At 40.7% G+C, this 27622-nt stretch overlaps 1 protein-coding gene across 1 annotated transcript; it reads left to right on the forward strand.

Moving 5' to 3' along the window:
* The first annotated feature begins 11311 nt into the window (after window positions 1–11311).
* nufip2 (nuclear FMR1 interacting protein 2) lies at window positions 11312–26547 on the forward strand. Its single transcript, XM_066696122.1, has 4 exons — window positions 11312–11509; window positions 15269–17035; window positions 17604–17636; window positions 18653–26547. The coding sequence occupies exons 1-4, from the start codon at window positions 11356–11358 to the stop codon at window positions 18703–18705; spliced, it is 2007 nt and encodes a 668-aa protein (XP_066552219.1). The 5' UTR covers window positions 11312–11355; the 3' UTR covers window positions 18706–26547.
* Window positions 26548–27622: the final 1075 nt, after the last annotated feature.

Consider the following 27622-nt stretch of genomic DNA (forward strand, 5'->3'; position numbering starts at 1 on the left):
AACGAGTCCGATCCATGGAGGCCCCACCTCGCAACTTATAGGACTTGGACAGGACAATGTCTTGGTGCCAGATACCACAGCACACCTTCAGAGGTCTAGTGGAGTCCATGCCTCGACGGGTCAGGGCTGTTTTGGCAGTTAAAGGGGGACCTACACAATATTAGGCAGGTGGTCATAATGTTATGGCTGATCAGTGTGTAATCCAATGGTCATGTTCATAACACAAGTGCTGAATTACATAGAATGGAAATATAGCACCTTGTCTCTGGTGTATTGACTCCTATGTGTTAAGGCACCTTCTGTAACATCATTAAACTCAGCTGGAAACTGAAGTTTATTGTTACAGATATGTTTCTATATGTGATGCTAATATGCTAATGCCTTCATAACAGCTCCCTCGGGGTCCCGTTAATAAACCAATAGCGTGAATACATCACAGGAACAGTCCCGCCATAAAAGGAGCATTTGCCAGCATCAAATGTTGCCCTTTTCACTTACAAAGCCAGTGTTTAAGTGGACATCCCTGTGATTCTGTTTTTAAAGCTGCCATGTTGGGAGTATTCTCTGGTGAAATTTAAATGCCTGTAATAAATTCTCAGCAGCACCTTTCAAGGGCCTTTACAAAAGCAGTCCTAAAATTATTTGAAGGAGAAAAAAAAAAATCTGGCATCATTCGTCTGAGCAGTAAATCTTACAAAGTGATTCTGCTGTCGGCTTCTATAGGTTATTTCTACAGTGGATATAGCTGTCTAAGTCAAATCCCCTGCCTTCTTCAGGGAACGCGCTGTTTGGAGATAAATGTTGTAACCTTGAGTCACAGAACTGAGCATGTTCAACACGGAGTATATACATGTTTATGATAAAGCGCCATTTTTCTTCAACTAAAAAGCAATTAAAATTATGAATTTGCCTCTTGAACATTGCAGACAGATAGATCTCAAGTCTTTCATCTTTAGCTTATCAAAACAGTTGATTTTCTTAATAGAGGTGAGCTTGGATAGCTTAGTTTGTGGGAAACCCTTATGTTTTGCAGGCATAAATACAATATATTCACGGATTTCCGTGTCACTTTTCATTCTCTGTATTTTCTTATTTGTCTGTTTTTTCTCTCTGGAACATAGCTTGATGAATGTAATTCTATATAATATTGGTTTACAATGTTTCGTGAACATCCCCTGGAGTTGACACGTGTGCTGACATATAGTTCTGTATTCATTTGATTATAATGTTGCCACAACACTAATTGCTTCGCTGGAAAGTTATCTGTAAAGCAGAAGAAAAAGTCAAGAGATGGAGGGAGAAGGAGCGAGAGAGAGATAGTAAAAGGAGGGCAGGAAATATGGATCTCCGCCATTCTAATAAATCAGTTTGTCAGCCTGGCAGTGTGTTTGTGAAAGCGTGTTTGTCTCTTGTTGTTCTCTGCTGTTCCCAGATTCTGTTGGCACTGGTGGAGTTTTTCTGGCAGCCAATGCCCCAGACTGATGTTGTCATCATTTGGGTAAAAGCCCTGTCCTGTGTGGGGAGGATGCCCTATATAGCACCTTCCTCCCCTCCTGACTCACTGACCCTAGGCTGTCTGCTCTCCACCCCTCACTGACAGAGAGAGCTCCACAGACAGACACAAAGGAAAGAGAGAGTGAGAGAGTGACATAGGGTGACTCACAAGCACAAAAATCCCTCTTTTCTGCATTAACTTAAGCAAACTGTGGTTGTGTTTGACTGAGTATGTTGTTATTATGATAAGTATTATTATACCATAATCATTATTATTATGTTCATATGTTAGTATTTGATTATACTCACAATTAGGCTGAAAGTTGTAATATCTAACCCCTTCCTTTTTGAGAATGCTCTTTTTTCGTTTATAGTGTAATGATTATAATAACTGCAATGGCTGCTTTTTGGACAGCACAATGGGTTAAAAAGTGTTGGTGAAGCTTTTGTAAACGCTACGACGGTTACGAAATATTTTGATGTCTAGCCCTCGGGGTAACACTGTAGCGAATGTGTTCACACCGTGCACGTTATTGTGAGACTAACACAAGGTGATGCAATGGTTTACTCACCACTTTCAATGCATCGTAACAGTCATCGCTACACAAATGTACACCCATGTACACGACAACACCCATGTCAATCATTTATTTATTGGGTGGGGGGGGGCAGGTTCAGATAGCATGGCAATGAAGTCAGCACAATATAAAAACAAAAATAATTTTCAAGTTGGCCTTTTAAAAACTTAATTAACAACACAGGTACAAGACACCCCAGGATTTATGTTGACATGCCCCGCAGTAAATCATTTTTCTGTGGAATTATCTGAGCTTACATGTGTTGTAGGTAAAATGTTCTGGTACCGTGCAGTCAATAAAAAAATTCACCCCAGGGCACAGAGCGATAGTTGGATGCTTTTCGCTTAGAATTTCAATAATCAAAAGTACGTGTCAAAATATAGGTTGTTAATCATCAAGCCGGGATGACAAATACAAACACTGGCTCCATCCTTCATTCAGTTTACAGCTTTGGCAGGAAGGACTGACTTATGGTCTTATTTGTGTCGTGTATCTCCATAGAGACACAGCACTAGGTACAGAGATACACCCTGCCTTTTCTCCCTCACTGAGAAGTCTGGAACAAGATGTATGGCAGGCTTATTATCTCTAAACAAGCTGTAATTTGTGGTGTTTTTAATTGTTAACACCGCTTACAGGAAGTATTCACCTCCATTTCTTCACAGTTTTTCACATTTTGTTGTGTTTAAACCTGAACTCACCATGCTTTTAACTGGGATTTTCCCCTTCGGATCTATACAACCTAAATAAAAACCTGAAAAGTCTTAATTAGATAAGTATTTACCCCCTTTACTATTACACCCCTAACTAAGTTCAGGTGCAACCAATTGAATTCACGCAATTCTGAGGCAAGACTTGATGATTGCTGTCCACCTACGATCCCCATCCAATTTGACAGAGCTTGAACAATTTTGCCAAGAAGAATGGGTGAATATTGCACAATTTCAGATCTGGTAGAGACTTAGACCAGAAGACCATATATGTAATTGTTGCCGAAGGTGGTTTTTTCATTAACTGTTGTTTCACAATAAAAATGATCTTGCCCCTTCAAAGTGTTGAGTAGGTTGTGTAAATCAAAGAGGAAAGAATCCCATAGCAAAGATTCTCAATTGGATTCACGTCTGGGCTTTGACTGGGCCACTATAGGACTTTCACATTTATCCTGTTTAAATGCATCTAAATTTCAGTAGAGAAAGACAGGAAGAGAATGCAGAGACCAGCTTCTCTTGCTGTACTGCAACATGAACTCCACTATTCTTGCAAACATATTATGAAATATATATAAATCTGACTTTTTATATCTTTCAACACCTTTCAAATCCCCAAGGGAAACTCACAACCATGTATCTTCAACGCATGTTGCTACCTCTAGGGAGATGCAAGCAAAACATTCGAAAAGCACATTTAAGTCTAGCCAGGTCAAAGGATCTGAATCACCAGCTGATATCATCTGTTTCCACAGTTTCAACGAGACCAAACTGTTTAAACAAAGCTGGAAATGTGCTTTCGGCCTGTAAAAGGGCAAAAAAAACAATGAATTATCCGCCGAGTCTGGAATGCATCCATCTCTCAGTGCCTTATGCAGTGCTGGACCAGGCATTCCTGACAAATAGGTCACTTTAAAATATATATATATATATATATATATATATATATATATATATATATATATATATATATATATATATATATATATATAGTGCCTATAGAAAGTCTATACCCCCTTTCAAAATTTTCAATTTTTTTTTCTACACATCCTTCCCCACAGCTTCCAAGTGAAAAATATATTCCAGAAATGTGTAGATTCTTTTTAAATAAAAACTTAAACAACTTGCTTGGGTAAGTGTCCCACCCCCTTTGTTATAGCAATCCTAAATAGCTCAGGTGTAACCTGTCCCTAGTGTGAAGCATGGTGGTGGCAGCAGCTAGTTAATGTTATGGGGATGTTTCTCATCAGCAGGGATTGGGGCACTTGTCAGGAAAGGAGGGAAAATGAATGGAGCAAAGTACAGAAAAGTCCTTGAGGAAAACCTGCTGCTCTCTGCAAGAAGGCTGAAACTGGGAACTACCTTTCAGCAGGACAATGACCCAAAGCACACAGCCAAAACTACCTTGGAGTGGATAAGCAACAAAAAGGTAAATGTCTGACCCAATCAGATATCCAACCTAAATCCAATTTTTCCAAATGTGCAGCATGACTTGACGTTTGCTGTCCATCAATGCTCCCCAAGGATCTTGACAGAGCTTGAACAGTTTTGTAAAGAAGAATGGTCAAATATTGCCAAATCTAGGTGAGCAAAGTTGGTAGAGACCGATCCCAACAGCTATAATTGCTGTTAAAGGTGCTTCCACCAAATATTAAATCAGGGGGATAAAGACTTATCCAATTATGATATTTTAGTTTTGTATGTTTAATATATATTTTCAAAATAAATAAAACAGTGTGGAGTATGAGTGGAAAAAGACTTATTTAAATGCATGAAACTCTGAGGCACTGCCACAACAAAACATGAAAGAAGTTCAAGGTGGTTTAGACTTTCTATAGGCACTGTATATATGAAGAAACAGGCCTGAGACAGGTATGAAAACCTCCGTCCTCACTAGCGCCCAGGATGAAATCACAGTTTCCCTGCAGGCTGTTCCTCACTCACAACTAGCCTCCCTTATCTATAGCCCCACATTATCAATACGCAGGCCTAAAATTACCCTGACTCACAGTGTGCAATTAAAACCTGGAGTTTTTTTTCTCCTCTCGCTCAAGGATTGCATTGCCAGACCCCTGATCTGTGATTTATGCCCTCGCTGACACTGTGGCAAATGCCTACATTTATCAGGACAAACTTTTTTTTATTTTCTAGAAAGAGACACTACATGTTCTGGAGACCCTCCCAGTCAGTCCAGGAATGTTACACCCCCCCCCAGTCTTGAAGAATTATAATTGCATTAACCTATACCTATATTGTCAACTTATATCATTTGAAACCTTGTTTTTTTCATGTACAGCTCCCATTTACTTCTGCAGTACTGCTAATCTAAGCTTACCCTGTATCTTTTGTGCTATTGTACCAGTTTATGGCTGTCAATTGGTTTTGCTGCACTGTCAATACATTGATTGTTTGCTACTGTTGTTTCAACAAGGATAAAAGACTAGCATATAATCTGCAGACCATAGCTGCACCAGTCACTCAGTAACCTGCCCCTTGATTTAAAGCATAGACGTCATCTTATGGCATCTATACAACACATGGTATGCACTGAGACTGGGGGCTTCCAGTAAGAGAGAGCAGAGGCACTTTTGTGAGTATTATCTTACATTTGTGTTATAGTACATTTCATGAAATGCACAGTGAATGATTACGCAGCACTGCCCCCGAATGAGCAACGGTATATTTCAGAAATGAATGCTAATATAAAAGCATACAGAACTCACTAGACGTTGGGGTGGATTCTGATAAGAATGCAAGCCCAAGAAACTCTCTTTATTAACGAATGCACATTTATAGCATTTCAAATCAAGATGTATTTATATTATAATGAGTGGTGGTTGAAAAGCCGCAAGACAAAGCATTATAGGAAAGTGTGTTATAGGAGCATTTTATTACCCAGCACAGGACTGTTTCTTGTTTTCCCAGAGCAAGAAGAAAAAAACGCCTGGGAAAGAAGAGCATTCCAGCTTATGGCAGAGACCGTAATCTTCCAAAGCAGTCATTAGCGATCCTGAATTACCTCTTCAGTGGTCAAGGTGAGAGTCTCAGGAGCCAGGAAATTCCTCTTTTAGGTGAAGGTCATCGACTCTCCCTCAGGCTGTTCACAGGGCCTGGACTAGCGCACCACTGAGAGGAAGGGCCATGGACACACCGTGATGTGTTTGATTGTATTTCTCAACACAGACACATTTCACTGGTAAGTCCTGTGAAACTACATCTAGAATGCAACTACAAAAGTAGCATGGGATGTAAAACAAAAACAAAAGACATGGAAATTACCTCAGTTTTACAGAATACAGAAACAGCCATTCCCACCACCAGCATTCAGTGTTCATGCCAAACTAGAAAGAGAGAGTTACACATGCAAGAAAAGCTTATACAGTGTTGCAGAGTAACAGAAAGTCCATCTGCGTTTAGTTACCAAGTTTAATATTGTAGCGAGAGAGAGGTGCTGTGGCTCATGGTGAGATTTTCAAGGTTGTTTTGCCGTTGTGGATTAGAGCGCCCTCAAGTGGACTCGTGTGCTGTCTGCACTTTAGATCAATCCAATTCTGTTTGAGCGTGTGTGAAAGAAAGATTCAATTATTATTGAACTAATGACTTAATTAATTCAAAAGAAGTGGGCTAGACATGCCTACTGACACTGCATCTGGGTCTTCTGTTTAAATATCTGTTAAATAGGCCAAGACCCATTGATTTATTCTATTTAAAAGACAAATTAAGTACTAAACCTTTGATACATTTATATTTTTGAGACTGCATTTTGAAAAATTTATAGTCTTTTATGAAACTTGGAAATTAAAATGCATGTAAAATATGTATGTTTGTTTTTCCATATATTTTTCTAATTTAACATTTTATATTTATCCAGTGCTTATTAAAAGTATATAGTCCTAATCTGTACAGACTTTCCCCATCAAATAAATACTACTGTAAACTTATCCTGTTACCAGTCAGATCACAGAAATATCTGATCAATACTCCTACTGTGATCAGGCAGAAATTATTTTTTTTAAAGCAATAAATGCATACATAAATAAATAAACAATAACCATAATTATAATAAATATTAATTAAAAATATACCAAATTAAAATGCATTTTAGTTTTTTAATTTTATGTTATTTGTATATTGTTATTTTCACAAACGTTAAACATTTTCACACAACTGTTGCTGCATTTTAGGAGCAGCTTTGACTGCCTATCCTGTCTCAAGGTATCCTGCGTTTTTGGAACCAGCAAACCTACACAACTGAGTCTCTCTGTTATGAAGCAGAAACTCATGCTCCATCTTTACCTGGGAGAAAAGGCTCTGAGGAGAACTAGAGGCATATCATTTTAATTGCATACAAAGAGACAAAATGCTCCCTTGTGCTCCTGATTACTGATATATTTTTAGCACTTTGATCATTTTACTGTAACTTCTCCTATGCCTACCCACCCCTTAGCACATACCATGGTTATAACTCTATAACGTTTGCACTTTTTAGCTAATTTGTACTAAGATATATGCTTATTGTATTTTGTACTGATTGGATTTACTGCACTTTGTAGTGTTTTGAAAATGTTTCTTTCTTTGTTCTAGCTGAACTCTCAATAACTTAATTGAACCCTTAATTGAAGTAATAATTTCCTAAAGTGGAGCTTTTTAATTATTTTTAACAGTAGGGATTTAAGTTAAGTATAACATTATATAAGGAAATTATTATCTTATTAAGGAACCAACTTATTATCAGTTACACAATTAAGGAGTCAAATGTAATCAAATTACTTCAATTAAGGGTTAAATTAAGTAATTGAGAGCTCAGCTGGAACAAAAACCAGCAGGGAAGGGGCTCCTCCAGGACCAGGATTGAGAATCACTGCTGTAGAGGAATGCAGTTTAACTCTTGATTTATTTATTTTTGTATCATTCCCACTGAACACACATTTACTATTTGGACCTCCTTTAATATGTTGTCAGCATTCAATCTTTTACAGGTCTTTAGTCAAGACCTGAAGAACTAGTGCTCTGTACAAGTGGAATAGCCTACATTTCTACAAGACCTGCAGTTACATCCTTTGGCCATCAGGAGGACAGACAGACTTCAACTCTACGCCTCTGAAAACACATGACTAGGGATTGTGCAAGTAATAAATCATGAAGTAGTTCCTGTCTGAAGTGATTTTAGCCTTTCGTCTGTATTATTCATAGTGATATTATCATACCTTTACCATACTGTTTTTTGGTGTTTTTCATAATATAAAAAGATGTATGAATATATAAGAATAAACTGAGTGGTAGATGAATGTATTTTCCAGATACATAGCCTTGCCACATCATTAAACTTACTTTTTTCTTTCAGAAAACAGAATATGACATACATTCTAATCTATAGCCTACTGTACACTTTATTATGAAAGAGGTAATAGGGCAAAGCATTGGGGTGAGTATGACAATATAATCCTATAGCTGGGTTGTGCCCATCTTTCTGCTGTTGTTGTTTTTTCAACAGAACTTCTAAATGACTAAATTGAACCAGTTATTCCTTAAATTGGAACCGGTTTACAAGTTGTTCAGATCTACACTTGTTAATCAGCTTCAGCTCTCGAGGATCAGACCTATGAATCTCTGGGTTAGATTTTGCCCCAGGATAGGTAAGTTGTTTATTGTATGTTAGGAGAGTTATAAATAAATTGCCCTTTAATCTCTTTAATCTACCATCTGATACAAACCTGTGAAAAAAATAAAATGTGACCAGTTTAGTAAATATTTTGAATTGGTCTTGAAGACATTGGGCATCACTGGTGTACAGGTTGTTTTTATTGATTGCACATTTTGAAAACGTCACCCTGATTGTGTTACACAATTCAGATATAAGTAAAGATGACAAAACGATGAGAGGACAATTGGCAAAAAATAGTAGATGACAGACAAACTAAAAATATATTTCAGAATTTACGGTTCATTCTTATCGGTGTTGCTAAATAAAAGATGTGCTTGAAAACCTCACCACTGCCATATTGAATATTACAGCCAACCAGATGCGACAGTAGTCTTTCCTGATTGGTTGAGTCGGGCCTTAGGTATTTGAGCACCATGAAGTATTCCAGGACTCAAGACTGGCTTCATCCTAATGTTATGCTGTAATCACATGTCCCTTGCTCGTACATTTTTCCAGTTGATGGAAAATGCAAACTGTAGTTCACAGCAGAGGTTTCATTCAGGGATGCCAAACAGTCTGTTCCTCGAGGGCCACACAACGCTTCTGTAATTGGTTGCACCCTGAATTCTTAATTACTTAATTTAGTTAATTATTGACCTAATAAGTTATGAATTTCATCTTTCTCTAGTTGTTGGCAAATTACGGGTTAAATGAATCCCTAAAACCTGCAGAATCTGACACCCACCACCTGCAAACCTCTGATTTTCCAGACAAAGTATTGATCACTATGAATATATAATGCTTTCTAGTCTGCTGACATCAAGTTATGAGATTTTTAGATGGGATCCACTTATGTCCTATTGTAATATGAGTCTTAAGTAAAGTATCATATGAAATGCTTTAGAAAGTAAAACAAATATATTGAGGTGTTTGTTATTGTTGTTATTGTGTGTTTGTTCTTAATATAACAGAAGACAATGCACTACATTAGCATGCTTATGAAAGAAGTTCTCTTTCCTCTTTAAATTAGTATGGCAAGATGTATAAATGTCAAGGATGCTAATAATGCAGTAATTAAAAACAACAACTACTTTGCATTAATTTGAATGGTGCTTTTTCTCATTCCAGATTTTCCCAAGATGAGGGGGATTTTTAATGACGGTTCAGCAACTGTGCCCGACAAGCATCACATTCCATGTGCTCAACATCCCTTTGCATTATTGAGTTTGACAAGCAGCAGGTGCGAAATTAGATATAATTGGAGTGGGGGGTCTAGGATGCCTCTACAAATAGACATTCCAGTGGACTGGTTCTGTAGCTACTTGTTGTACAGAACTTGTATATGCCAGTATGCTAGTAAGTTTGGCTGCTTATGCTACATTAAACAATACATATAAAATAAAATGCCATTCCATTTAAGCCCTGTTTCAGTGCATGTAACACTTTTATTTTAGAGTGAAACATGGTTTTATATGTCTAACTCCCTAAATACAAAGGACTTGGTCATTTCATTTAGTTTAAACCAATATGACTGATGAAGGTGTCTCCTATATTGAAAACTCATATGTACAATATAAACATGGCTTTCATATTTTTGTAATTATCGGATACAATATGAATATATAAACATACATATGTGAGTTTTATATGAGGGCTAAGAAAAGCATATGTTTAAAACTAGTATTAGTAGTACTAGTAGTATTCCCTCACACATACGATTGGAAAAAGGGTTACGGAGATGAATGTTGTAAATCATTTTACGGCCAATAACCCCTAAAGTCCCCACTTAGGCAGCACTGATGGATAATCAAAATCCCAAGGAGGCACAAGCGTCTGCTTCAATAAGATGTGTGCTAACGTGGGCTGTCCGGCATTCGTCGCTTGATTGAAAAAACGGTGTATTCCAATTGCACTTTTTAAACAGTGCTTTGAACACGTCTGTTAAGAATTTGCAACATTGTTACACACGCATTGTACACTGCAATGATGAGTTAACGACACAACCTCCTCGCTGTATTTTAATTTTAAACGAAAAAAGAAGAGAAGACATGCTTTACATAGCCCAGGTTTGCACACTGGGTGCTTTTGTGTCTGCAGGTTTCCTTTTCACCCAACGGCAGAGCCACACGTGTCCGATGCGCCCCTGTCTGTAAACAGATGACGTCACACTGACTGGAAGGAAACCTTCAGGAACGAGCGCATCCTGAGTCACAGACACATGCGTGACGCTCATGACACACACGGCTACTGTATCACGGGTTAAAGCAACAGCCTGATGGTGACGATAATAATAATAATAATAATACCATGATCATATAGTAAACCGTGCTCAGTCTTTCTTTAGATGATTACTCCCCTGGCCTGACAGGACATCTTCCATTACACTAATACGTGTGAACACTAAAACACAATAATGCAATCTAATCCACATGGGGGTTGCAACTCAACAAAGCTTACACCACAGGATCTAGAAAATGCACTATAGGGGGAACTTTCTGGACTAACAGTGGGGTGGGAGTAAAGCACGCCTGCTCTACTCCTGCTTGTCAAAGTGCTGATTTGGTGTCTAACCTAGAGGGAGCAGCACCTCCATGGGGAGCCGCACTGCCTGCCTGCTGACGTCATCGCTCAGCGCAGCCTTTCGCACAAGACTACTAAGAAGGTAGTAACTTCCCCACGTTGATTGGCCAGCAGACCCGACTCGCTCAGCGCCGATTGGCCAGCAGACCCGACTCGCTCGGCGTCGATTGGCCAGCAGACCCGACTCGTAACCGCGTTGACTGGGCAGCAGACCCGAGTCTCCGGGCGCTGATTGGCCGGCCGACCCGGCTGGCTGGGCGCGGATTGGCCGGCGGCGCGGTGGCCACACTCTCTCGCTCGGTGAGCGCTGGTGCACACGGGAGAGAGCCGGGGATCGTCCCAGTGCTCTTCAATGGAGGCGCGGCCCAGCGTGAGGGCACAGCAGCACCGCTTCCACCATGGAGCCGAGCGCAGCCGGAGCCGCAGCCGGGCCCCCCGAGCGCTGAAGAATGAGCCTCCCCACCGCCACCAGCAGCAGCACCCGGAAACGCAGGCGAAGAAAACAGGTCGGGGGTTTTAAATGCGTGACCGTCGAGCGACATAATAAAGCCGAGCGCCGCTGCGGAGGGGGACCGGAGAGGGGAGTAGACATCCGCGGAGCCGCCTGCGAGGGAGAGCGGCGCGGCTGGAGCGATATGGAGATTGACCTTGTGCGCCGGTTTCACCCGCTTCACACTCCATTCCCAGCCCTTTCCGAGAGGCTTGAGCGCCGGGCGGCCGGGCGCTGGGCCACGCCGGGGTGTTTTGTCGCTGCTGCCGGGGCTGGGGGCGGCGCAGGGGGGAGTTTGAGTTGAGAAAACGGGCGGTTTTGCGCCCTCGCCTCCCGGCAGCAGCAGCGGCAGCAGCCGGCTCCGCTGGAATGTTCCTGCCTGGGTTTCGCTCAGTTGCCATTTCCTGTCCGCCATGTTGGAAAGTCCGAAGCCCGGTGTTTATGCTCTTAAAACGTGTATTATCCGTCGCCGGCGCCCGGGTGGAGGTTGCCAGGCCGATGCCGATGTCTGGTGCGGTGCATCCGTCTGCACTTGCGTGTTTTCCGTGATTTAGATCAGCCGGTGGCTCCGAGGCTGTAGTGGGCCTGTTGCTTTCAACAATGTTCTTGAGGGGAGGGGGGTCATACCAGAGGGCCGGTGATTCAAAATAAAATAAAATAAAATAAAATACACCCATATTCGTATTTTAAAACGGCTAATGTATGCATTTCAGTTCATGGTGACTTGACAAGTTACCCAAAGCCTGCTGGAGTACAAACGTCTACATAGTAGTGCGGTATTGATCGTGCCAGGAGCCCACCCAGAGCGATATCTATCTATTTATTTATTTTACTAATGATTCATTCAAAAAAGTGTATAAATAGGTTTATAGAGAGAGAGAGACTGATATACACGCAAGATCTAAAAATACACAGTATAAAGGACAAAACTGCATTGCTGATGAGTAGGCAAGTGTAGATCTAAACAAAGCAATGTGATTTTTCTTAACTTATGCCACTGACCCACTTAGCTTTTTTGATATCCAAATTTGGCCACCCTTTAGTGATTTGTGTGTTTTACCATCTGTGACAAAAAAAGATCAAGAAGCCAGGCCCCAGTGGACACCGCCACCCCTCTCTGCTTTCCAGGACAGCTTTCTTCAGTGGGTCATGTTCTTACTGCATGTGCGGTTCGCTTCTTCATTTGCTCCAGCTTGGATTATTCATGATGACTCCAATATTGTAGTTGTCTTTCAAAGCTGGGCATTTAACGTGCTATTTGGCCTGGGAGGAAACCTGATTAGCAGTCTTAGATTGAAGGAGTTGGCGATCAGTTCAAAAGAGTAGTATGCTGGACTGAAGAATGTGCTGCTTGTGCAGTTATTGTGTGTTACAGCTAAACCAGGGCCGGTGCAAATCACCCGAGAACCCAGCTGAAGAAATCAAAGGTGGCAACTGGGGAAAAGGGGGGAGAAGCAAACCAGCTGTGGTCTGTAAACTTGCATATTGAAGTCTAATGCACACATCTTCTTAAATCACTTTAAGCCCTTTTCACGTGATATAAGTAAAGTGTTTTAAAAATGAGATTGTGGCACATAAGGGATGGTTGCATTGAAATCAGGTGCCAATGCGACGTGCGTTTCAGAGTGTGTGTGCATGGGTACCAATAATTCTCATCATGACAATTTCTTGTTAAATTATCTACAGCATCACAATGTATTATAATACATTCTCATAGCAAGCACCTAGTTATCAGTGGTTTACTAGAATCTGCTTTGTGCATGTATTAGTTTATATTATTTATTACTCATGGACACACACAGGGCTCCCCTTTTGCACAGGTTGTGTAATCCGTGTGGTGTTTAGGTAGGCTGTTTATCGTAGGGGGTAGCGTTGTGTTCAGGCATGGTGTTTGATTTATTTCATCTGCAGTTTCAAATCTTTCATTTGTGTCTGCAGTGGTGATTTGATCTGTTATACACCACAATCTGATCAGGCAGGCCACAGATTCTGCAAGCAGGCTGAATGTGTCTTTTGGTCTGTTGAGACGGGGTCATGTCTTTTAAGAGCCTAAAGAACTAGAGCAGAACTAGCGACTACAGGTTTTTTTATCCGCGGCAGTCTCCTGAATATGAAAAGTTGTTTTCAGATCGTGCAAACATCAAGAGGAGCAAAATGAACGGTCTCGTGAAGTTTGAAATATAACCACCTATTGATTCAATCCTCAAAGACGAGGGTCGTACACTTTTGTATCAAAACAGATGCAGAAGGTGCCAAGGCCTGTTCTTGATTCCAGCTGAAACGACATTCTGTATTGTCCCAGCTTGATGGAAAAGTTACAAATCAAATAATGGTCACATTACTGAATCAAAGTAAAAAGACTGACATGCACTGATAATTAGCTACATGTATCCTATCTTAAAACAATCATAAAAACCTTGACAGGATAGTGTATATCAGCATGGTTTGCGTTTTCTGTTTCTGCCAAGATAATTTGGTGCGCTAACTTGCAGCATAATTAAAATATATTCTGGCTAGCATCTTGCAGTTTCCTGCCAGGAAGTGTAGCAATCAAATCTGTGGCACAGTCATGCCATGTCTTCTTGCCCATCAGTATAATGTCCTGATGTAAGACCTATTTGCTTTAATATAGATTCAAGAAGTTTGCCACCAAATCTCTGTTTGCCGGATTAGACAGGGTGACCAATAATAGAAGCTGAATCAACAAGAGGGGCAAAACGAACATAAACCCTGTGAGAGGGGCGGTCAAACGCCAGATCGTCCAGTCTGTTCAAGTGGAGATCCATCCATTGGTACAGTCCGTCTCCAGTTAAGCATTCGAATTGACTGTCCATTTATTTTTCATCTGCCAGCAGGTTCCATGCTGGACTACTTAAATAGTAGTTGGGATAATAGACTACTGAATAGTAATACAGATTAAATGTAAATGCTCTTAACATTATGGCAAAACTCTCAAGAGAAGCGTAGACCTTTATTTGCAAAAGTTGTGCAGACTTTTTTGTTGTACTTGTTTTTGAAATTAGTTTAATAAACGAGAGCTACCATATAAGGACAAATGTAGAGAGGGTCATGGGATCTTGGTAACAGCTTTGTACAATTCATTTTTATTAACATCTTTGTGATGTATCAGAACTTCGGTAATATCTGGATACCTACCAGATGAATGATCGGTTACAGTTCTGTTAATATTTGAATATCACATTATTGAAACCATTAATTTGGACAGAGAATGATTCCCTCTGTATGCAGCTGGGCTTTTCCAGTAGTGTTTTTATTAAAAACGTTTAATCTCTAACTTCACATTTACATGCCTAAATTGTACAATAGCACTTCAACATTACCGCATTGTAATAAATCATGTTTAGAATGGGGAAAGAATGCATCTCTATTTTAAAGGCAGATAATTTTTTCCTGGAGAAAACTTCACATTCTAATTGTATCTATTCACAGTCACGCTGATTTCGTCTTTGGTTTTTATGTATTCAGTTTTAGATGCAAGTACACCTCAGTCACTGTCTGGCTGTCTGCCACCTCCCAGTCTCAGTCTAAACACCCATTGCTGTGTTACGTGCTCCGGCAGAAACTTTGCCACGTCTAGTGTGAATGCAGCCCAAGATGAGGCCTGCAGCAGTAGCAAACGGATTCAAAGCCAATTGACTTTCTTTAATGGAGGTGGGGGTAGTAATTAACATGGGGGGAGAGAAAAAAAGATATTGCCTCGATTTGTTGGTTATCAGCCCTTTAATTATTTTCTCTCTTTTGTCCTTTTTCTCAGGCAATGGAAAAATAAACGGTAGCACTACAGAGAAGGAGCAGATTCTTTCTGTGAACGTGTCGATCAACCTGCCTTGTACCCGTGTTGGAAATGGCGGCCGACAACTAGCAGACGCCAACTTCAAACCCAAACCGACAGGAAGGGCGGTTCCCACTCTCCCTAAAGTGGGGAGTAAATCCGGGTCTAATCATAAGAACAGTATGGACAGCAAGAATGACAAACCCTTGGATTTTAAATCTCGGGAGGGCAAATCGATGGATAAGAAGGAGTCTGTGATGATTCTGAACGGAGTCGTGGCACTTAACGCTGGTTACATTACGAACGGTTTCCCAATCAAGCCGGTGCCTGACAACGATGGCAGCGGCTCAGAGAGCGGATACACCACACCCAAGAAGAGGAAAGCCAGGCGCAGCAGCGTCCGCAGCCTGGAGAATGTGACTGTTCTGCCCGAGAAAGCCATGCAGCAGGGAGCACCTGGTCCTAAGCCGGAGTCAGAACTTTTCAACGTGGAACTTGCCGAAAAAGTGGCGAGCATGCGGCTGGATGGACCCAAAGCCGTTGCCAAAGCCGACCCCCTGTCTGGAGCTGCCCGGGCAAAGGCCGTGCCGCTTGTGGCTGCCGGAGGGGCGGGGGCAGTGCCCGTGGGGCTGACGGGCGAGTTGCAGAGGAAAAACTCGGACAGTAAGGCTGCGGGCACGGCTGGTAAAAAATTCGACGAGAGGCCTGGTAAAGCAAAGCTTGCCACGGCCTCCACGAGTTCAAAAGAGGACTCGTGGACTTTATTCAAACCTCCCCCTGTGTTTCCCGTGGACAATAGTAGCGCCAAGATCGTCCCCAAGATAAGTTATGCAAGCAAAGTAAAGGAGAACCTTAACAAAGCAGCCCAGGCCACAGGGGAGCCCCAGTACACCCAGGTGCCTGCAAGACTGTCACAAGTTCCCATGTCTGCTATGAAAACGGTCTCTGGGGCTAGTTTTACCAACGGCCCGGTCTCGGGAGACGCAAGCGCATGCTCCCTGGCCGGGGCCCTCTTCGTCTCTGCTGCTAGTACTGTACCGCCAGGCTCCTCACTCACGGGGGGTGAGAATGTAGCTTCATCTCCTGACAACAGCAGCGGCAACGCCCCTACCCCTTCAGCCGTCACTGGTGAACAGAGGAAATCCAACCTTTTCGTTTACCCTTTGACCCCTTCCAATATGCAACCCGGGCTCCCCAGTGCCCACGCCGTGGCTCTCTCTGCTGTTCAGACACATCAGAAAGCCCTGGGGGAGATCTTCCAGAACCAGTGGGGGCTGTCCTTCATCAACGAGCCCAGCGTGGGGCCCGAGGGGGCACCGGGGCGGTCGGCGGTGGAGGGCAAGATGGCCGAGGTGACGTTCCAGGGGGAGTGTACCGCCGCCTTGACCTCCGAGGCTCTGCTCTTGGGACGGGAGCGGCCGTTGTTCCCCAAGGCCTATGAACTGGACAAACGGACTAGCCCCCAATCTCTTGGCAGTGTTTTAAAAGTGTGCTCCCCTGCAACGTTTGTCAGTGAGGGGGGCACGCCGCTTCAGCCCCACGAACTGGACCTCCAGAAAGGCGAAGCTGGGACCCTAGGTGCAATAGTGTTTGCTTCTTCTAAGGACCTTGGTGCTGAGTCACCGCAGGCCTCCCCAACTAACCCTGTTATGGCCGAGGCCAAAGAGCACGGCCAGCCGAAGGGCTTTGACAGAAGGTGTAGCTTGGGGTCGTTTGATCTTAAAGCTGCTGTTATTTATCACACTAAAGGTAATGTTACTCGGAAAAGATCCTGCATCCACAGTAAATCTTTCTTGTGGTTTCCTATGTAATAAATACTTAAAGGTTTTGAAAGCAGTTCACCCCCCTTCCCCTTCGAAAACAATGCTTGTATTAGAGAATTCGGTTCAAATATTACTGGCTATTTTAAGCTGTTGAACCACAGTGACAATGACTATGAAAGTGCTGGGAAATGTGCACAAGCAGCTGTGAAAATGTAAAATGGTACTGTATGTATCTTTGGGGCCATTCGGGGTAATCCTATTTTTGGGGGAATTTGACCCCATATCAAATTAGAAACTCCAAAATAGATTTAATTGAACGTCCTCCAGAATTGTTTAATACATTATCATTTTAAAATGCTTGTTTTTAGAACGTTATCCCTAGTTTCTTGGAAATTGCTCAGATGTAAGTATATACTTACATTTTAATATTTCCTAACACTTTAATGTTGGAATTTGTGACCATGTAGGAAATGTCTTTTTTTCCAATATATATTTTGGGTTTTGTTCAGGATAAATGTGCAATGTTCTGATTTGTGGCACATCTTGTTTTTCAGAAATGGAATACATTTTGAGTTTGCAAAAACAAGGTAAGTTTATATAACGATGTAGCCTCTCTTTCCTATAGGTGAGTTTATAACGTACACCAGCTCTGTGAATTAGCAGCGTCTGTTAGATTAGACCTCTTAATGTGAGGAAACGAATGTCTTGCTCATGCAGGAGAATAAATAACACTTGGGTTGTGCAGATCTTGTGTAGCCTATAGCCAAGGCAAGGCTTTATTAATTGTGACTGCTAATTTTCTGCTAATGTTATATAGTATATGTGTGAACAGGGTGATTTGCTTACCTTATCGATTCTTGTCCTAGTGTAGTAAAAGGTTAGTTTATCTATAACAATGTTTGTAGCTCTGTATGAAGTAAAAATATGTATATTCAGTCTCAAAGTAAGCTGGTGTCACCAGTTAATCAGAAATGCATTTTATATTGCATCCTCCTAATTAGGGCCCGACAGATATTGGAGCACCAATATTATCGGCCGATAAAATAAATATCTATATTGGCACATATTCCACCGATATATTTTCTCAAACTATTGGCTAAATATTTTTAAAATTACCATAAAGTCCTTCGTCAGTAAATAAATACGTTTACTTGGTTTTACAGTCGTTATTATAATTTACCATTATTTTTTAACATGGTTATGGTGCTTTAGTTTTCTGGTGGAAGTTTCCGACTGCACAGTGATTCTCATACACAACTGAGCACCGTGTGAAACAAACACCGACTGAGAAACACCGGGCTCATAAACCAATAAACACCCAATCTATATCACACCCAAAAAAACCTGTATCGGTCGTGCTGTACTGTTAATATTAATGCAGAACCAGCCTGTGTTAGTATTACAATTGTTAGAGCCCTGTCTCTCTTGCAGTTTCAAAAGCAGTCCTAGGGAGACTGGATAATGTATAGCTGTTTTAGATTATAGTTGGAGAAAAGTATAAATAAGTAAAAATGGCCAATAGGATACGCGGTTATCTTGCATTTAAGGTAAACTGCTGGCTACTAAACTGGAATCTGAACCTGTTTCTCTCTGTCTCTCACAGATCCAAAAAGAGTAGTCCATTACAATAAAACCAAGGATGGACCAGGACAATGAGGTTGCGATTTGAGAACACTAGCCTGCTTTTTACCTGAACGCAGCAGCTACAGCTGCCTGAAGGTTATATCTGCTCCTTTAAAAAAGAAATACATACAATGCGTAAATGAATCTTTCACTTTCATAGTGGAACCAAGAAGGAGTATCCTGCAACAGAGACTACAATGTGGAATAGAAAAAGCGAGGAACTGGAGAGGACGAAAGGGAGAAATGTCAAAATGGAATGGTAAAGGGGATAAAAGGAAGGAGAAAAAGAGGCTTTTCTGAGGAAGTAAAGAAGAGTCTGTGGTTTCACGGAGCTGCCTCAGCAGACCTACAGCCCAGACCTGCGCACATTCAGAGGATAGCCTCGACTTCTGGTACAGACTAGAGTATCCTGGCTGAAAGACTTTGTGGAAACATGCTGTGGGCTCGCTGACCCGCAACAAACAAACAAGCAAACAAAAACACTTGGGCCTAACGTTTCCTGCTGTGACGCAGGCTTGTGGAACCACTGGTGGGGTCACATGGAGGAGGGGGAACGGGGAGGGCGGGGTTCTGCAGGGGGTATGCTTATCTCACTTCATGAGCCTTCTGTGGTGTCCAGAAAAAACAATCTAATTGATAACGGGATGCCTCAATCATTGCTTTTTTCTTTATCAATTTGAACCACACTAATTTGATATATATATATTATATATCACATGAGTTGAGAGCTTGCCTTGAAGTTTCTAAATAGAAAACAAATGATTGACAGGAGGAATCGAGTGTCCTGTCTTGCTGCAATTATAAAAAAAAAAAAAAAACTATCATTATATATATAAAAAATATATATAAAGAGTCAGGCCTTGAGAAGTCTTACATTTGCTTGCAGAGAGGAGATGACTTTGCTGGACATCTTTGGTTGGCAATGCTTTTCTTTTTCTTTTTTCTTAAATGTATTTTTTTATTTAACTCGGAAACCGGAAGGAAAAACCCCAGAAGATGAGAAGAGAGGAGCCAACAACCGGAGCAACATGACATGCAGTTTTAGAGAGATGTTTTGGGATTTTAAACAAAACCAAGAAGCCCTGACTTTGCTTTAGGTGTTACCAGTGTCTTCAGCTTATCTGAATATTTTTCTTTGTCTTTGTTGGTTTATCTGTCTCAAGTAAGCCGTTGCAAACCTCTACCCTGTTTGAAACACAGTATGTATGTAATTAACCCCGGGCAGGAGAGTCCACTTCGAGCTTTGATCCATTGAATCTTTCCATACCATCCGAACGTGGCGCCTCCTGGTTAGCGGGACTTGGTGTGAGTGTGTGTGCGCACGATTGGGGGACAGGGTTTGACTGATTCTTCTTGTATTGTTTTGCGTATTTTTAAACCTTATAAAAGCCACTTTTTATCCACTTTTGAAAAACGCACTAGACTATTTCCAGAAAGATTAATGGACAGTGGGGTTATGACAAGAGTTTAACAGTTGTCGGGTCCATTTTTACAAGGTTTTGAGTTCGGTCTCCATATGCAACTGAGTTTATCCCATGTTCTGCTTTTTCTCACCGTCCGAGCAATGCCTAGTCATACCATTGTCTTTGTGTAGTTATAGTAAGCGGACGCATACCCTTTCTTTTTTTAATCAACATTCTGGTGAAATTGTTGAACGTCGCCTCAGCTGTGGCAGACCTGTGAACAAGCACTAATTAGGGGTGTGTGTGAAGGACCGCTGAACTAGGCCACAGTTTGCTCAAGAATAACGGAAATCAGAAAAGGCTCACTAATTGAGAGCAAATTTAGACCAACATGGAGAGAATGTGGTTCTTAACTCAGACATTGTGTAAAAGCCTTGGGTGAGACTTTCTTCAGGAAAGAACACAGAGAAAAGATTGTAACATCTAGAAAGGGAGTTCTGAAGGAAAACTTCCGCAAGTCTGATCTCCGCAGAGGGGCAATTCCTTCAACTGTGCAGCGGGGTTTTTACCTTCCCGGTTTCCACTTGTCATTTCTCAGATTTTATTGTGCGGTTTGCGAGCAGAGTTTTAGATTTTAGATATTTGTTTTTCAGTTCAATTGAGTTGATTAAACTGATTAGCACTTTATATAAACTAATTGTTTTTTATAAATACATATATCTATTTATGTGTGTGTGTATGTATGTGTATATATATAATATATATATATATATAATACACACACACACACACACACACTTTAAAAAAATAAATAAAATAAAAAAAAATAAAAAACATTACACAAAAAAAAAATAAAAAAAAAAAATCACCCCCTGCTTAGAATCGCTTTGGGCTGTTTTAAAAAATTTAAATAAAAAATCCCCAAAAATCAGTGTCACTCAGGTAGAATTAGGAAAGCCATGATTTGATCAATAGGAAGTTATATTGCCAAAAAATAGACCTACTGATTTGCATTGCGTTTAACTTGGCCTATGAAAGACTGATTCTGATGCACTTTTAATTAACTAAATTGTTGCTGTTGAATAAATGTATCGTTCTTTATTTAACCTGTAGACTTGTGATACATGATACCAAAACACATAGAAAAGAGATCCTGAAGTCAAGATGGTGGCAGTGTTTCCTTCCCATCCCCCTACCCCCCCCCCCCGAGAGCCACAAAGCACCGGTTTGGTATTGTGAGCTCTTTAAGTATTGTTGTCAATGTTATCTTTTCAAATGTCATGGTTTAATATGTCCTCACCAAAATGGAAAGGCTCTCCCATAATCGAGAGGTTTTGCACCAGTTTCCGTTACATTTCCAATGCTTGTAATCCACCCCCTTTCTCTCGGAGGGAGTGCTGAGGTAACCGCTTGGCGCGTTATAGCTGATTGAGTCGGTTTAGACAAAACAACGCTCTCGCGGGTTCGATTGTCTGACATTTAAAGAGATCTAGGATCAGTATGCGCTTTCAAAAGTAATCTCCGTATCGGGCGTTGTGAATCCTCGTGCGTCTTTGGCATTTCAAGTTTCAGCTTGCAGGTGCTTTGTCAGGAAAACCAGCACTGAGACGGTCGTTCTGGTTCAGTCGTGCTGTAGTGCCATCCACTGAACACACAAGCTGCTTAATGAAAGAAATAAAGAAAAAGCATTTCTGTCCCCCTCACCTCCACAGAGCCTGGGAGTGCCTTGGCTCCAAGACAGTGGCTGTTAAAATTGTCAGGAAGGTGTTGAGGGAACTGGTTTTCCCCCAAAATAATTAGGTTTTGGATAGAAAGTGACTGAAGCAAGCTATTAAAGCTAGCTAATCGGTATCCTCAATGCCTCCTGTAAGAAAGTACTTTATTCCTTCTGTTTTAATGCACCTGTGTACACTTACATTACAGTATTTATCAAAATGGTCCCCCTGATGTCCAGAAGAAATAGCATCTTGTGTGAATGCATAATATAGCGTAATTTTATTTGTATTACTCCTTCAAAGTGCCACGGTCTGCCTTTTTTGTTTGTTTTTACTCTGCTCTGGTTTGAAATGGCAACTGTTGAAAGTGAGGAGTTCCTATTCCATAGCTGTGGGGTGGCGTGAGATAGAAGTAGAGAATTGTGTGTGTTAAGCATTCGGTTTACACACAGACAAACAAATGTGTGGTAATAAGCACTGCAATGGTGTAACTAAGAACACGCTGTCTGAGACAGAGACTTAGAGGATCCCGCCTGCTCCCCAGGTGGTCCTGTCTACTGCAACATAGAGACGAGAGTTAGGAATCAAAGTAGATTAGTCTCTTTCAGTGTGAATCCAAACAAGGTCTAATACTGGCGGTTCCAATGTTTCAAGACTAATGGGGAGTGGTTGTGTGTTGGGGAACTTTCTAAACGTATTTATTTTCATTCCCCCAAAATCTAAAAGCACTTATTTGAGTCTAATCTAATTTTGTTAATGTGTACACTTTATCTGCCGTTCATTTGCTGTTGGGCACTGAAGTGGAGCAGAATGCAAAAAGTTGTTTAATCAGAGAGATTATGTTTTTACTTCTATTAATTATCACATTGTAGCCTGAAAACCAAATACAGTTCTGTGCGAGTTTGACACGTCCCCAGATGAATTGGGGATGGGGGCGGGGGGGTTTAGTAAGAACACCTTTTTAAATGACTGAATGGAAGTGAGTGAATGTGTGAAAAGTGACTGGTTATTTAATGGTTGGTCTCTTTTGTAGTTGAGTCCCTTTAACCCATGAGTAAGAAGGGTGCAAGGAGGTGGGATCCTGCTGTCCGTTTACTGGGCTTTGCCTTCTGCCTTCTGCTATGGAGACACTTTGTCTTGCCATGGGAGTCCTATAGAAGCTAATAGTTCCCATCTTATACCGGAGTGTATGTGGCCTGCAGATTGCTATGATTAGTGATACGCAGCTTCCCTGTATGTAACGAAGAACTCTTACAATGTACAATGATCAGGTCGCTTTTGTTTAAAGGCAATAAAAAGTGATCAACTTTATCATCACTAGATATGACTGTTTTTTGTTTTTTTTTTGTACACCTTTTGTGCCATGTTTTGATTTCCACTTTCTGTTGAAAAGTCAGGCTTCAGAGTGGCACTATTAATCAGTAAATTGCCTTTTTTTTTGCATTTATTAGAGACACTAGAAAGCTTTGATAGCTATATATATATATATATATATATATATATATATATATATATATATATATATATATATAAAAACTACAATCAGGGCAAAACATTTAATAAGTTTCAGAGTATTTAAATATTCACTGCTGTTAGCAATGTAGCATAGAGAACTACTTTTAATAATTAGGGGGGGGTCTTAATCATGGCATTTTCCTTTTAAAATGGTTAATTGTTACATTATCGTTGGAAAGGAAATTTTAATCAGTCACTTCAATATTTGAATTAAAGGCTGAATCGTATTCAGTGCAGACTGGTCAGATGCAAACATCTATATTTTAGTTTTTTGGTTTTAAAGTTTTTGTTTTTGCAAATCAGTCCTGGATTTCAGTATGGACAGAATATGTACTTCTAGGGTCTGGCTGCAGTGGTTTGGGATTTTGTGCCCAGTTTCAGGGTTTCACACTGATTTTCCTGCAGTCTCCTCCTTGTTCCCATTTGTATTGTTTTTTAGTTTTCTTTTAATTGTTGGCAATTTCAGAGAGGGGGGGAATGTCATAAAGCTTCAATAACACTTCTTTTGCTGGGGTTCACCAATAGGTGTTTTACCCCCTGTGCAAGCATATTCTCATAGCCTGGTCATTGGTGGTGCTGTGCGCGAGCCCCCCATTAGGTTATGTTAAGCAAGGCACAGTTCCTGATCTGATTTAAATCGGGGTGTGTTTTTGAGGAGAATGCTACCTAAATGGATATTATTAAAGGAATGCTCACCCCCAAACAATCTTCTGCAATGTGAACTGTTTTCTTCTCCCCACCCCCATCCACAGTGAGGGGGGAAAAAAAAAACTTTAGCCATTTTGCATTGTGGGCTGTGCTCTTTCTTTTTTTGTTTTTTGTGGCTTACTGTCAGTGCCTCCTGTGACGGTTATGGGGGTGGGGGTGCGACACATTCTGAGAGGTCAAGATTTCACAGTGTAGTGTTTTATATATATATATATATATATATATATATATATATATATATATATATATATATATATATATATATATAATCAAGATTATATAAGGGGGGGGGAAAAATGTGCATATGAAAACCTAAACTACAAATCTCAATGCACAGCTGCTAAGCAAAGAATCGCCGGTGTAATAAAGAAACGCAAAAAAGTAGGCTGTGGATTTTTTTTGTTTTGGTGCCAAGTACATTTTTCTCTTCACATTCACAATGTCCATATTTTGCCTGTCTTCATTCTTATTGGCTTTGCAGCTCCGTAATGCATCTGATTTTATCATGTTTTTCAACCAAACGCATCTGCAGAATGTCAAGTTTGCACACGTTACTAAAATCGCAGAAGGCAATGGCAGTAAGATTTTCTTTGCTTTTGTAAAATCATTTGAATTTGAAAAGTCTTCAAGAGCAGAAGCATTCAGCTCAGTCTTGTGTTCGTTCTCCACAAATGCAATGGAATATAAATGTATTAGTTTTTCTTTTCTTTATCATTAACATGTCCTGCAAGTTTCAAACCAATGTAACTCGATTCAAATGACCGTCAAATTTTAATCTTTATTTTGATTTTTGTTCTTGTTCTTGTCATTAAAATGCTTAAGAATTATTTTAAAATCACACCAGCTTGCGCTTGTATAGTTTTTTTCTTTTTTAATGGGGGTTTGAGATCCATTTGACGAACATGAAACCTTAGGGGGGGAGGGGGGAAATGCAATATGGAATTGTAGTAATTTGAAGGTGTTGCATATTTATTTTCCTTTCCGTTGGAGTGTTTACGGGGCACAGATTTGTAGGGGATACGGTGTTGTGAAATCTGATTTGTAAACCAAAGCTGCTGCTGCTGCTGCCTGGGGATTGTATATGAGTCGGAGGCCTTTTTCTTCTGCGCTTTGCTTCTACACGTTCTGCTCAGTGTCTAAAAGTTATGAAACATCTGGATTTTGCACCTGCTTCAAAAACAGCCGGACAAAAAGTAACGCTCACTTTGGTAGTGGAGGCAAAATCCTTGTTGAAAAGCCTGCACACCCCCACAGAGATGAGAGCTTTTTTTTTTTTTTTTTTGGTGCGGTACGAAGGTTCAGCTGAAGTTGTAGTAGAAAAAATACAGATTTCCCCGTCTGATCTCTCTTCACATCTGCCCCTCCAGATCTCCAACGTTGTTTTCAGAAAATTGGCAGCAAGTGTTTGATCTGGGGTAAAACTCTTGGCGCATCGAAGCAGTTACTCCCCCAACAGGCTCCAACCATTGTGCATGAAGTTAGTTCAACAAAGCCAACGTGTTTCGAAAACTTTTGTTCGTTTCTCAATGTGGCAGCAATAAGGAAAAGAAACTGAAGGAAAAATCTAAAGCTTAATGACTCGGAACGGTGCATCGTTCTTGGCTCAGACCGCTCTCTTCCTATTGCAGGTTCTGCTCCATTTTGCTTCAAGACCATGAGCTAAACAATGGTGTCCATCTAGCCAAAGCAGAATCGGCTGCGATTCATATTCATGCACCCTAGAAAAAACAATCAAGGTTATTAATTTTCCTCGTATTTTGTCTCGTAAGTGCAAAGATGTCTCTGCGTTGAGCTTGTTGTCTGGAAATTCAGTTACTTAAGTCAAGCCAAGGAAGATGGTTGCCGATTAGATTCGGCAGCCCAGTTTCAAGCATAAATGAGGATTTTTTACGTTATAAGCAGCTAATACATGCTAGTGCTGGACCTCCGCATTTTCGAACCCTTTTGTATGTTAAGTGAACCAAGTGGCTTAAAAGACCTCAAAGGCAATGTGAGCTGACGAAGCTCCCGTGAGTCGGTGTAAGTCCAGTCGCCAAATAGCTGCTTGTGTGAAATCGGCCCATCTTGTGCTGTTTATCGACCTTATTTGCTTTTACATCGGTTCCGAAAAGAATACTAAGCTTGGTAAGAGAAAATTAGGCGTCTCGGGACTGTCACTAACGCTCGTTTTTATTTTGTTTTATTTTTCTTGAACTACAAAGGAAGGTTTGCAACATTTTCAGCAGACGCTTGGCGACTGCCAGGTCGTTTTTGTTTTCTATTATTGTTTGTGTTGGCAGGTGCAAGTTATGTGCACAGAAGATAGCGACTTTTCCTTTGGTTTCGAGATTTTATTTTGTATAGGCCAGTCTTCAATCTTTACTGGCAACAGAGAGATTTAAAAATAAATAAAAAATAAACGCGTAAAACAGAAAATCTAGGTTTTTCAATTCTTTTTTTTAATTTTGTAAAAATAATTTCTAGCACTTTGCTTTTAAAAGAAAAATGGCTTACAATGTCTGCAACCAGTGTCTCGAATAAAATATGAAACTGTGCTGGCTGGCTTGCTTCATTTCTGTTGATGTCCTTTTCTCATCTTTCCCCTAGGAGGTGCAGCTGGGTAAACATACCTTTGTTTTAAATAACTTTTTAACTTGCAAGGTGCTCTGTAGCTTTCACGCTCTTAACGAAGAACTCATGAGGAAAACACAATATATTGGCAAAATTCTGAATTATCCACACTGGATTCAAAAATATCCCTCAAAGTGACTCTGGGTCTTGGAATGGATTGTCCCAACAGTCCGAGGGCTTCGAATGTTTCTCTTCCTGGTAGATTGGGCTTCAAATCACTGATCCAGTAGATTCATTGTATGTTTTTTTGGAACTCTCATTGCTCATCTGAAACAATGTTATGCTGTGCTTCAATTAGTGTAGTAAATAGTTAATTTAGCTCTTCCTCTTCACCAGTTATATTTTCTAGAGTTAGATGAGCATTGATTGTAGTCGGGAGAACACCAACAATTCAAGATAACTGAGTTAAGGGAGGGGGGTGAAAACCTTCGACTGCCATTTAAATTAACAATCAAGTTAAAAGAAATCCGTTCTGCCTCTCAAGGATCTAGCCATAGTCAGGGACAAGTATAGGGACATAAGGAATTTATTTATTTTCTATCCAAAATTCTAAATATAAGTGTATTGATTGAAGACAATTGCAAGTCTGTAGAGAAATATTCAATTCACCCAGTTAATCAGCACATCAGACCAATGAAGTAGCTGGGGATCACAGCGGTCTGCAATTTGAGGCCCCTGCTCTTGGTTCAATGTGAAGGTTGTTCTCCTGGCGGTGGGCGTCTATTCTAGACTTGGGCTGAAAACTCATCCCTTCTCATGGGGTAGCTGTCCTCTGGTCTGGAGGGCCACGAGAACGTTTGGTTTGAATCAGTTCACTAACGGTTTGCCTAATTAATTGTATTTTGCGCAGGTATGAAGCAGTTGCTGATTTAGAGACCAGCTGTATAAATGGGTAATTGCACGTAAAAATAATGTGATGTTTTGAAACAATTGTCGCCCTGGATAAAAAATAATTAATACTGAAAATGTGCTCATTACATTAAATGACAGTATGCTTTC

This window comes from Amia ocellicauda, chromosome 22 (assembly GCF_036373705.1).
Source record: "Amia ocellicauda isolate fAmiCal2 chromosome 22, fAmiCal2.hap1, whole genome shotgun sequence".
NCBI classification, from domain to species: Eukaryota; Metazoa; Chordata; class Actinopteri; order Amiiformes; family Amiidae; genus Amia; species Amia ocellicauda.

Bases quoted from the DNA above. Each gene is read 5' to 3' on its own strand.
- nufip2 (XM_066696122.1), top strand. From the start codon at position 11,356: ATGGAGGCGCGGCCCAGCGTGAGGGCACAGCAGCACCGCTTCCACCAT. The intron at 11,510-15,268 runs GTCGGGGGTTTT...CCTTTTTCTCAG, and splicing joins AACGCAGGCGAAGAAAACAG to GCAATGGAAAAATAAACGGT. The intron at 17,036-17,603 runs GTAATGTTACTC...CTTGTTTTTCAG, and splicing joins TGTTATTTATCACACTAAAG to AAATGGAATACATTTTGAGT.